The 12034-nt window shown below is 54.8% G+C and overlaps 1 protein-coding gene across 1 annotated transcript in view; it reads left to right on the top strand.

Moving 5' to 3' along the window:
• Positions 1-12034, top strand: part of TG (thyroglobulin) — a 158235-nt gene that overhangs the window by 48648 nt on the left and 97553 nt on the right. Inside the window, exons 28-34 of the mRNA XM_054708536.1 lie at positions 573-638; positions 2635-2715; positions 4742-4879; positions 5886-6062; positions 7751-7862; positions 9681-9760; positions 10664-10807. Coding sequence (XP_054564511.1) covers positions 573-638; positions 2635-2715; positions 4742-4879; positions 5886-6062; positions 7751-7862; positions 9681-9760; positions 10664-10807 — 798 coding nt within the window. The remainder of the gene's footprint in view (positions 1-572; positions 639-2634; positions 2716-4741; positions 4880-5885; positions 6063-7750; positions 7863-9680; positions 9761-10663; positions 10808-12034) is intronic.

Raw genomic sequence — 12034 nt, 5'->3', positions numbered from 1 at the left:
GAGTGCCACTGACGGCCTTGTTGTCCTCATTCGTCCCTCCTCGCCGGCATCTATGCACTGAACACCAGTGCCCCACAGGGATTGTGGAGGTGGGGGATCTAAAAGGAGTCAGACCCAGTTCCCCACCTCAGGCAGCTCTCCTGCATTCAGGGAGCCGGCCAGGCCCGGTCAAGTGTGAGCTTAAAGAGAGGGGCGTTTGGTGAGCGCTGTGCAAACCCAGATGGTGCTGCGGACTGGGATGCTTAAGGAATGAGTAGCCCAGCCGGTGTGGCTCAGTGGTTGAACATCAAGCCATGAACCAGGAGGTCACCAGTTCGATTCCCAGTCAGGGTTCATGCTTGGGGTGTGGGGGCTCGATTGGGGGGGTGGGGGCGGTGCCCTGAACAGGAGACCAGGGATCTGACAGCTCTGGATTTGGGATCCGGGGGCTGGAAGAGACCCCAAGAAGCTTTTAGGGGTGCACCTGTGTGGCGGGAGAGGCCAGTGTGGGGGAAGCGAGGCAGGGTGGTCCAGTGGTCCCCAGTGAGAGCAAGCCCACTCCAGCTCATAAAAATACACACCTTCCTTTGCAGGCCTGAACCCCCTGGAAGGGACTCAGGGCCGCCTGACCAGTTTCCAGCAGGTCTATCTCTGGAAAGGTAAGCTCTGTGCTGGGGGCGGGGGTGCGGGGAGGGCACTGATGACAGGAACCTGCCCGGCCCTGGCCTCACTCCGGGGCACACTGCTCTCCAGGGAGAGATGGCAGAGATTTTCTCTCCAACCTTGTGCTCTGTGTGGACCTGAAGGGCCTCAGCTCTCATCAGATGAGACACCGAAGTCTGAGAGAAAAGGGGGAAGTGGAAACCCAAGAAAGGAGGGAGGAAGGAAGGACTGGCTCCCTGAGACCAAGTTCGCGGCCACGGGCGCCCTTGTTCCTGGAATGGGAGCTCTGACGGCAGGGCCGACTACGGGGAGGGGGTGAGGCTTCTCCCGGGGCCTTGGCCATAGGTGCCGCACTCCCTGAGGGCAGGGGGAAGGGATAAGGCCCCTGGGGTGGTGCATGGCCTCCCGCTGCGGTGGGTGCACAGAGCAGGGGGCAGGCAATGAGGAGCTCACATGTGTGCACGCTCGGCATGGCCTTCCTGTGTGTCTGGCCTCCTTTGAGTTTCCTGAACGGTGACCGAGTGCAGTGAGGGCCCTTGGGATGCGTCTGAGGACTATGGGGCGGGAGAGGTGGGCGGGCACAGCCTCGACCTGTGAGGCAGTCCAGTCTCAGGAGGGAGCAGGCCAGAAGTGGACCATTGCTGTCATGGCTGCAGGAGTTGGTGGGAGGCACGAAGAGAAGGTCCCAGCCCCTCTATTCCCTCCCTCTTCTCCCCACGACCCCTCCTTCCCGCCCTCTAGTCCCTGGGAGAGGGAGCTGGCGACCTCTTTCTATGCCTGTGAAATGGTGTGAAAGAGGCAGAGTGTGGGCCTAGCGTGGCTGGGAAGGAATTCTGTTTCCATTACTTACCGCCCGGGTGACCTTGAACACACATCAATTATCCCCTCCAAGCCCAGACTCCCCGTAGGTAATGCAGCAATAGAAATAGTACTTGCCCCGTAGAGTGGTGTGGGCATTGGCAAGACAATTCATGTAAAGGGCTTAGAACCGTGCCCAGCGCATGATAAATGCGGGTTCATGTAGGTGGTGGTGGTGGTGATGGTGATGGTGATGGTGATGGTGATGGTGATGGTGGTGATGGTGATGGTGATGGTGATGGTGATGGTGATGGTGATGGTGATGGTGATGGTGATGGATGGGGGAAGAGCAGGAGAAGGAAGGAGGAGGAAGAGAAAGAGAGTGAGGGGGGGAGGAAGAGGAAAGAAAGTACCCATCATCATCATCATCTTCATTTTAAAATGGTATGATGAGGTCATACACTCCCCCTCTCATTTAGTCTTACCTATAAGGTTAATATACAGGAGTGGTGGGGGGGGGGCATTTTTGTTCATTTTTCAAGACAAGAAAAACGAGACTTAGGGGAGTTGAGTGAAATGTCCACAGGAAGTCCTGGGGTGGGATCCACACACTGGTCCCGAGTTCAGTGCCTCCCAGTGATTGAAGTTCTGATAAAGAAGGAATTAGCTGGTAGAAAATTAAGAAATGGCTTCTCCCTGGGATATTCCCCGTACTAAACAGGAGCACCCCAAACTGTCCAGCGCCCCATTCTCCCCATCGGCTCACTCACCAGGAAGACCGGGTCCCAGCTTGGACATGTAATTTTCTCGACTCTCCATTGATGTACGTGTCCCCCACATGGCGTAAGTTATTCCATCGCTGCGAGTCTCCGTTTTCTCAAGAGTGAAATGGAAACCTCACTCCTTACCTTCGTAGGGATTGTGAAGATCGATATTTATGAACACGTTTCATTACCCTGAAAGGGGTTTATAAACGTTACTCATTTCAACACCAAGGACAATAATAGCTCATTACTGAGAGGTTGGCTGACATTCCACAGAAGGCCAAAGGGTGCAGACCTGGCCCCGGAATTGTCCCAGGTCATGTGTTGGGCACCGGGCTGCAGACCGTGACGACCGCTCACGTGGCCACCTTGTTGGCCTCCTCCCCCCCCACCCCCAACATTAGAACAACGATTCTTTTTCTCCTCCTAGATTCTGACATGGGGTCTCGGTCCGAGTCTGCGGGCTGTAGAAGGGACATGGGACCAAGGTCAACACTTCCACCGGAAACAGGTACCAGCCCCAAACCCTTTTGATCAACGTGGGCGCCTGGCTATGGAGACAAGATGGGGATGGGAAGGGTCTACGCGATGAGGGGACCATTCAGGTGGCTCCGTTCTGCAGCCGGGACTCCCTCTGAGCTTCTAGCCCAGCTGAGACGGGAGAAGCAGCAGAGCTTTGTCTATTACTCGGAATCCCTCCCAGGTCTTGGGGGGCAGGGAGGGCAGCTCTCCTCCTGGTGGATGTGGAAAGGGGTCCTTCTTGGACGTAGGCCAGTGGCCAGTGGAGTCACGTGATAGCTCTGTGGGCCGTAGGCGTGGCCCTGGCTCGGAGTGTGATGATGGATTTTACAGAACCTTCTCAAGGGCCACAAAATCCTTCACACTGACGCTGCCATGAGACCTGCGTCCACAGTGCTCACCTGGGCTGAGCGCATATGCTGGGCCACACAGGCCGCGCACAGACTAGGATTCTCACCTGTGACAAGGGCTGCAGTGGGGACAGGGGAGGTGGGAGTGCAGGGGAGGGAGGACACCAGGCAGCCTGCAGGAGTCAGGGCCTCCGAGCAGCCTGGCAGGGTCTGCCAGACATTTCCATTGTCCCCTGAGAGACGCTGTTCCGGGTCAGGGAGCAGCTTAGGCAAAGGCCCGAGGACAGCACGAGGGTGAAGGCACTTGGAGCCCCCTGTGCTGCTTTCCTTCCGTCCTCCCTGTCTGTGCTTCCTGCCTGTGCCAGGCCTGGTGCAGTGGGGGCGGGGAGGAGGCATGCAAACTGGCCCTGGGACACTAACATGAGATGCAGCACCTCACAGGCCTAGGGTCCCAGAGGAGAGGATGGCCACGTGGCCCTGGGTGTCTGCCAGCACTAGACTCCTGGCCTTGGCAGACCCCCATAAACCTTTATCCCCCTTCGGAGATTGTTGCTGGTAAGGAAGCTCCCAGGCAAAGTGGGGGTGTATGTGGGATGCAGTGGCCTTAGGCCAGAGCCGCGAGCTAAGGGGCATTGTAAATGTGCCCTGGCTCATCTCCATCCCCTGCTTCATGCCCCCGTGTAAGCCCCTCTGCAAAGTCAGACCCTCATGAGGTGCTGATATGCCCCCCACTCCTGGGTCTGGATGTGGGGTCCCTCAGCCCCGGAGAACCTGCTTATAGAGCCACCGACATCAGAGCAGGGGGGACAGTGTTGGTCCCTGAAGCAAGGGGAGGAGCAGGTAGGGAGGCAGCAGGGCATGCGTGCAGGCGGGGCGCAGTGCCCGGGGCGGCCAGCAGCATGGTGGTGAGCGAGGACCCGTGTCTGCAGGCTTCCCGGGTGAGCTCAGGCACCCGGAGGTGCCGCTCAAGATGCAGGTAGAGCCTGGACCAAGAAGAAAGCTTGGGCTTCCGTTCTCAGGAAGTGGGGTGCTCAGCAGGCGCCTTCAGCCAGGGATCACACGGTCTAAAGACACCAGGGGAGATGCGGGGACGGACAAGCTCGAACTTCCAGGGTTGGGCTGAGCGGAGGTGACCTCTGGCCTCACAGATGACGGCGCCTCTGGGAGAAAGAGGGGAGGGACTTCCCCGGGGCTTCAGAAGACAGAAGGGGCGTCAGCGCCTCCCGGTTACACAGTCAGCTTGGACGCCACGGCTGTCTAAGGAGGGGCGGCTGCTGTGGTCGGCACAAATGTGGCGCCGGGCTGCAGGGGCAGCGGCCAGAAGCAGCCGGGGAAAGTCCCTCCTGGGGAGAAGTCGGACCAGATGGCTCCCAAGGTTTCTTCCAGCCAAGATGCTCAGATTTTTGCAGCTGCATAATCTTAGAGCTTTCTGGGCCTTCTGAACCTTTCTCTCCTGGCCAGACCCCCAGTTCTATGGACCTCAGAGCTGCTCTGGCCTAACATACCCTAGAAATATGTGTGTGTGTGTGTGTGTGTGTGTGTGTGTGTGTGTGTGAGAGAGAGAGAGAGAGAGAGAGAGAGAGAGAGAGAGAGAGAGGGAGAGAGGGAGAGAGGGAGAGAGATTGAGGAGATGAGGGAAAAGAGGTTGACTTCTTCCTTCTCTTCCAGATATGACGTCACAGCTCTTCTCCCCTGTGGACCTTACCCAGGTCGTCATCAGTGGGAACCGGTCCCTGCCCAGCCGGCAGCACTGGCTGTTCAAACACCGGTTCTCACCTCAGCAGGCAGACCTGTGGTGCCTTTCCCGTAAGTACCCTTAGACCCCATCCTTCCGCCTCCTGACCCTGCGGCCAGGCGTCACAGCCCAGGTTAACAACCCGAGAAACAGAGAAGGCCAAACTCAGTGGCCTAACTCCCAGGTCACTGCAACGTTAGCACCACAGACAATGGGAGAAAGGACATAACTCCTATCTTCAAGATGCTCACACTCTAGTTAAGTTCTACTCTGCTGCCCAAACCCATTATCCATCCATCCATCCGTCCATCCATCCATCCATCCATCCATCCATCCATCCATCCACTCATCCATCTATCCATCCATCCATCCATCCATCCATCCATCCATCCATCCATCCATCCATCCATCCATCCATCCATCCATCCATCCATCCATCCATCTATCCATCCACTCATCCATCCATCCATCCATTCATCCATCCATCCATCCATCCATCCATCCATCCATCCATCCATCCATCCATCCATCTTTCCATCCTTCCTTCCTTCCATCCATCCTTTCATCTATCCATTACCCACAGGCATAACCTATGTTCTGGGCCTTGTGTTTGACCTTGGGGATGAGAAAAACACACACAAATATGCCCATCAGAGAGCTCATGTAGGCCAGTGGCAAAGTGCAACATGGAAACAGCAGCGGGAGATCAGCCACGGAGTTCATAAGGTTTGACCGTCCAGTGGCCTCTGGACTGAAGACCCTGGCTGTCTCCGAGCTGGTCCTGTGTAGATCCGGTGGAGTTTTACCCTCTCTCTCCTGCACTGCTCACCCCTCACCCTATTAGGCTCTGCCTTTATTCAGAGCCACATGGACCCCCTGTTTTGTACACCACCCTCTCCCCAGCTATCAGAACCCCGGTGCTTTTCTTGGGCCTTCCCGACTGGGCAGCCCTGACTGTCCTGGGCATGTGCCTGCCTGGAAAGCCCCCCTCGGAGGCCTGTCTTCTCAGAAGATCCTGCCGAGGTCACGGTCCCCGGAGGCCTCCCAAGCACTGACCCCGTTGCCCCCTTGCTGCAGGCTGTGTCCAGGAGCCCTCGTTCTGTCAGCTGGCCGAGATCAGAGACAGCGCCCCCTTGTACTTCACCTGCACCCTCTACCCAGAGGCCCAGGTGTGTGATGATGTCCTGGAGCCACGTCCCACGGGCTGCAGACTGATCCTGCCCCACAGGCCGAGTGCCCTGTTCCGGAGGAAAGGTGAGCGCTCCGTGTGATGGGGGAGACTGTGCTTCCCGTGGGCGGAAGTAGCCAGATCCAGTCTTCCTTGGATAAAAATAGACTTTTCCGTGCTCATTACGGAGAGGGGACGCCATTCACAAATGCATCCAGGCGGCTGCAGAGAATAACTCCGCCCTGGAATGCCGGCCCTCGGAGAAGCTACTGCTCATACATGGAGCAGTTAGGATTCCACCAGGCCGCATGTTACAGAAAACACACCAACAGTGGCTCTGACAAGATAGAAGTGGATTTTTCTTTCCAGGGCACTAATGACGCTATTTTTAAAAATATTTTTTTACATTTTTTTAAATTGATTTCAGAAAGAGGAAGGGAGGGAGAGAGATAGAGACATCAATGAAGAGAGAGAATCATTGATCGGCTGCCTCCTGTACACCCCGCACTGGGGATCAAGCCTGCAACTTGGGCATGTGCTCCTGGTTCTTACTAGTAGGTCAACGCTCAACCACTCAGCCACACCCACTGGGTGACACTATTTTTTTTGAAAAAAATTTTTTCACTTGACACAGTCTCCATTTCTTCCAAGACGTTGTTACCTTTTACTAACTGTTCTTTCGTCTTTGATGGAGGCCTTTCTCAGATACCTGATGCCCTTGGTTTTCCACTCAATGTGAGAGGAGGGCCCGAAGTTGGTCAGGAAGCTCCCAGTGAGCAGGAGAGCTTGTTGACTTGAGGTTCGCCTGGAGGGTGATCTGGTGGGGCCACTTTTTGGGGGTCCCTCATGTCATGATTTTGGGGTCCTGCCCATAGAAGAGCCTTAGAGGTCCTGGCCGGGGGCCTAAAGCCTGGTGCTGTTGGCTTGGATTCCAAGCCAGGTTGGGAGGAAGCCTCGCTATTCACCGTGTGCATTGACTGGAAAGTCTCCTGCAGTCTCCGGGGGTGCTCCCGCCATCACTCTCCCTGGGGCACCCAGGAGACCCTCCCTCTTCTGTCCTCTTCAGAAAGTCAGGCTTCCACCGTCCTGTGTTTGGAAGAGGGCAGAGAGCAGAGGGGGGCAGGCAGCAGGAGACGGAACTGCTTCCCGAAGCGATTTCGTGCCCGTCCTGCTTCCGCCCACCCCTATCCACAGATGCCGCCCTCAAGCCCTTTGGGATTCCAGCAGGTGGACGGAGTGGCTTCTTGCTTCTTCCCTCAGAAAAGTCCTCCATGTTTCTAGGCCGATGAACTCAATGTTGTGCTCTGCCTGTGCTTGTTCTAGCTCCCAGGATGGCGTTGCTATGGCCCCTGTCCTGTCCGCGTTGTCTTGTGCGAGTGCCACAGCAAGCCCTTCCCTGTTCCTGCAGCCCGATTGGGCGTGTAACACACCCTCTTCCACTGGAAGCGCCCAGTCTGCTCTGTGCACCTTCATCCTCATATTTTTAAAAATATATATATCTTTATTGATTTCAGAGAGGAAGGGAGAAGGGAGAGAGAGAGAGAAACATCAATGATGACAGAGAATCATTGATTGGCTGCCTCCTGCATGTCCCCTACTGAGGATCAAGCCCACAACCTGGGCATGTGCCCTTGACGGGAATTGAACCTGAGACCCTTCAGTCCACAGGTTGACGCTCTACCCACTGAGCCAAACCAGCTAGGGCCATCCTCTTATTTTTATGGATACGGCAAATCTCTCCCTAAATAATAGAATTGCTTCCTTCCCCGTGCAGTTGTTCTGAAGGAGACAGTGAAGAACTTTTACACCCGCCTGCCGTTCCAAAAGCTGACGGGGCTTTCCATTAGAAGCAAAGTGGCCATGTCCGACAAGCCCATCTCCAACGGGTAAGCTCCGTAGTCCCGCCCCATCTCGCCCCCTCCCGCTGTGATCATTATTCTAAGGCACCTGTGTCTGCATCCGAAAGAAGGTGAGATCTGCCAGTTAGAGGCAATGCAGAATAAAAACGTGAAACTCAAGGCAGAGGTGGACAAAGGCAATAAGTAAGTCACCACGTCTAAGAACCATGGCTGCGGCAGATGACTAATGGCAAATGCAAAATGCAGCCTGGACCTCCAGTCAGCTGATGCCACAGGAAATGCAAAAGGACAGGAGCCACATCTTATCAATGGATGACAATGATCAGACAGACCTTGGAATGAACTTGATCACAAAGCCTCGCTGTGCTCTGTTCAGAATCTGGAGAGCAAATTGAACTTCTAACAGGGCCACAGGCTGGGATAGACTTTTATTTTGTTTCGTTTTTTTAGAAATGCTTCTTGCTGTTGTTGTCAGTCAGCTGTTGTATAGTTGTTTCCATTGAAGACAATGCTTCTCCAGGCTTGGCCTCTGGTTCTGACCCCCCAGAATCAGCAGGAAGACTTTCCACAACCCACATTCCCTCGGCCTCCTGAGCCAGCATTTCTGGGGGTGGGGTTCAAAAATCGGAATTTTAAATAAGCTTCCCCTCTAAAGCACTTTGAACTTTAGGGTCAGGGCATTGGCCTGTGAGCTGTTGATCTGGGAAGTGTTGTTAGTTTGTAAAACTGTGTTGCTGGCATTTAAGATCTGCTTTGGAGAATGGAGATATAAAGGTGATAGGATGTAGTCTGTCTGGAGATCTGGCTGAGCACACGCCCCGTGCTGATGGGAGGGGGCAGAGAAGGAGGGCTGGATCCAGGGATCAGCCTGCCCCTGCTGTGGGGAAAGGGCTGAGGGACTCAGAGGAGGGTGTGTTGATGGGAAAACACATGATCCAGGCTGGAGAAGTGGTGGGTGGGCAGGTGGGCAGGTGGCCAGGGGCCCTGGAGAGGGAACATCAGGACGGAGATACCGCCAGCATCAGAGAAGTTGCCCAAGAGATGGAGGCTTTACTCACCAGGATGTGACTTGGAGTCATGGGCTTCCTGGCAGAGAAGGAGAGCGCCAAGAATGAGGCAGGGTCCCCACACCAGAAAGGCACTTGGGTAGAGGGAGCTCTCAGGAATCGGGAATGAGTGACCTGAATTGGGACATGTGGTCGGGGCAGAGGGGACTCCGAACTGAGCCCAGAGCATTAGTTTGGAGCCACTAAGTTCCTTCTGGTAGGACTGGTCCTCAAAGTTGAGGGTGGGGCCCAAGGAGCCACACTGAGGAATCAAGCAAAGTAGGTCCTGACTCAGCAAGCAGAGGTGTGTCCTGGAGTGAGATTAGCCCACGGTGGAGTGGGTAAGAGGGGGAACACAGCTCTCTGCCACCTAAACAGGCACCTGATTGGGTCACTCCAACTGTAAGCCCTTGCCCCCCCACCCCCCATTTCTGGAGACACCTTCCCTACCATTTCTTCCCCTTCCTAGACCCCAAAGCTGGAACTTTCTTCCTATCTGAAAGGGTTTTAGGATTCTGGGCTAGCTTGGCTTAGAGCCTGGCATATTATAAGCACAGGATTTATGTTCAATGAGTGAATGAGTGGGTGAATGAAGGATGGCAATTCAGTATTCCTGAGAAAAGAGTAGAGTGTTTTCAGAAAATACATCAAAGCTAGGAATCCATTCATGCATATTGGCCAGAGCACCCCAATTTAGAAAGCAGGCCCGCAGAAGCAAGAAAGCCCTGTCCCCAGTAGGTCCCGGACCACCCATGACATCCTTCGGTAGGACATCCTGCTCTTTCTCTCCTTACGCCAGGTTCTTCGAGTGTGAACGACTGTGCGACGCGGACCCGTGTTGCTCCGGCTTTGGCTTTCTCAACGTTTCCCAGTTAACAGGTAACAGTGACAACACCCCCGACCTGCGCACAGCACCCTGCAGCCTAGGAAACGCATTCACATCTACGGTCTTACCGAATCCTCAGCACCTCCTCCTGGTGGGAGGGGAGGAGCCATCCTGTCCCCAGGTGGGAAGTGGGGCTTGCAGAGGGGAGGCAGCTCATGAAGGTGACAGCTGGGACGTGGCTCCGGGTCTAGTACCTGGTCAGCGTCACTCAGCACGTCTACCTGGCCGGAGCGCTCACTGAGCATCTTCTCATCTTCCAAGACTCAGGTCTGGCAGCTGTGTGGGGTGAACGTAGGATCCATTCATATGATCTGTGTTTAAACTTGATTACTTGCTAGTGATGTGACCCTGGAAAAAATCACTTTTATCTCGGAGCCTCAGCTTCCTCACCTGTAAATGGGATACAAATGCTCCCTCCTCATGGGGCTGGGTGAGGGCCAGGTGATATGATGCAGGCGTCCCCAGCACAGCCCTGGGCACGTGATGAGTGCTTCATGAGCGTTAGCTGCCTTCATTCCTGTGCTCTTGGGCCAGAGACAGTAAGGTGCCAGGTTTTTCATGGTGGCTAAGATCATACCTAGAATAGCTGTGAACCCCAAATATCTACAAAAGGGTGCCTTTGCAGAATTTCCCTCTTTCAGTTTAGAAACTTCTGTCTTGATTATTTTCCTGGTCCTGGTTATTATTATTTTTAAATTTATTATTTTTCTTTTTTAAAAATTGAATTTATTGGGATGACATTGGTCAATAAAATTATATAGGTTTCAAGAAACCCAAAGATACCTTGAAAGAAATGAAAATGAGAACACAGCAACCCCGAATCTATGGGACACAGCAAAAGCAGTCCCAAGAGGGAAATTCATAGCATTCCTGGTCCTGGTTATTTTTTGCTCCAGGAGGAGAGGTGACATGCCTAACTCTGAACAGCTTGGGACTTCAGACCTGCAGTGAGGAAAGTGGAGGAACCTGGCGCATTTTGGACTGTGGCTCTCCCGACACTGAGGTCCGCACCTATCCCTTCGGATGGTACCAGAAGCCTGGTAAGTAATTGGCTCCGAACCTCTACGTGAGCATCTTCAGTTGACTGGTTTCCAACCATATATTAGGATGATGTCCTGGGGCCTGGAAGTACATTAGTCAAGATTCATTGGGTGCAAACAACAGACACGGATTCTATTTAAATTAATCAGAAAAGGAATATTTGGGGGATTCTGTTTATAGACTCAGAAAAGGATGACCCCCTGAGTCTCAGCAACATGGGCGTGTTGAGGAGGAATGAATGAGCATCCCCCTGTGTGTCACTGTCATCTTTACTCTCCTCCAGAGGGCTTTGGTGGTTGCATTCAAGCTTTCAATTCCAGGGAGAGAGTTTGTCCCAGCTTGTGAGCCCGCCCCCGGGGGCGGGGCTGCCTGAGTGACAGGCCAGGGAGGCTGTATGCACCGGCAGGGAGGAAGTTCCTCAGAGTATAGTTCAGGCGCTGTTACTGGCCAGAGGAAGACAGCAGGTGTGCACTCCACCAGGCTCCCCTGGCTTTCTCATCGTGTCAATTAGGAAAGTGTAACCGCACATCTCTCCCCCCACACCTCTTCGCATCTCCTCATCCCACCGCCTGCGGGAAATGTCATTCTCCATCGTTCTCGTGCTCAGGGACCAGCTGGGTACAACGGCACGTAAGCCGTAGCTCCGTTTGTTCAGAAATATCTGGCCCTCAGAGAGCTTGTCATGGGCAGTGGCGACACAGCCTTGGTCCCCGAGCCGTGTCCACAGCACAGAGGTGGCCGCTGAGCCAGGCAGAGTCCAGGAGGAGGGAGACCCACGCCTGCAGCAGGGAGCCCCGGGAGGGGCCCGCGCCTGCGGGCTGTGCTTTCTGACTTTGCTGACACGGTGAATAGAAAAGTCACGTGGCTTAGCCAAGAGCCCAGAGCCCAGAGGAGCAATGGTGAATGCAAATGAGGCTCTTTGCAGCCCCTTCCTGGCAGCGGGACCCAGAGAGGAAGTATTCTTAACATCCGGGTGGGAGGGCAGGGGCGCGAGGGCAGCTCTGTGGCCAAGCAGTGTCCCAGAGACTCGGAGTTCCTGGAAGGGGACGGGCCCTGCGGCCTGGGCACCCTCTGCTCTTGGGAGAAACCGGGGCTGACCCTTCTCTCTGCAGCTGTGTGAGGCCTGCGAGGGGGGCAGGGTCGTCGGTTGGGTTACCAAGTCACATGTGGCTTCTAGAAAAACAGTGGGAAGCAATTCCAGATGTGGGAGCATCACCCGGAGAGGG

This window comes from Eptesicus fuscus, chromosome 19 (assembly GCF_027574615.1).
Source record: "Eptesicus fuscus isolate TK198812 chromosome 19, DD_ASM_mEF_20220401, whole genome shotgun sequence".
NCBI lineage: Eukaryota > Metazoa > Chordata > Mammalia > Chiroptera > Vespertilionidae > Eptesicus > Eptesicus fuscus.
This window is presented reverse-complemented; position numbering and strand designations above follow the sequence as displayed.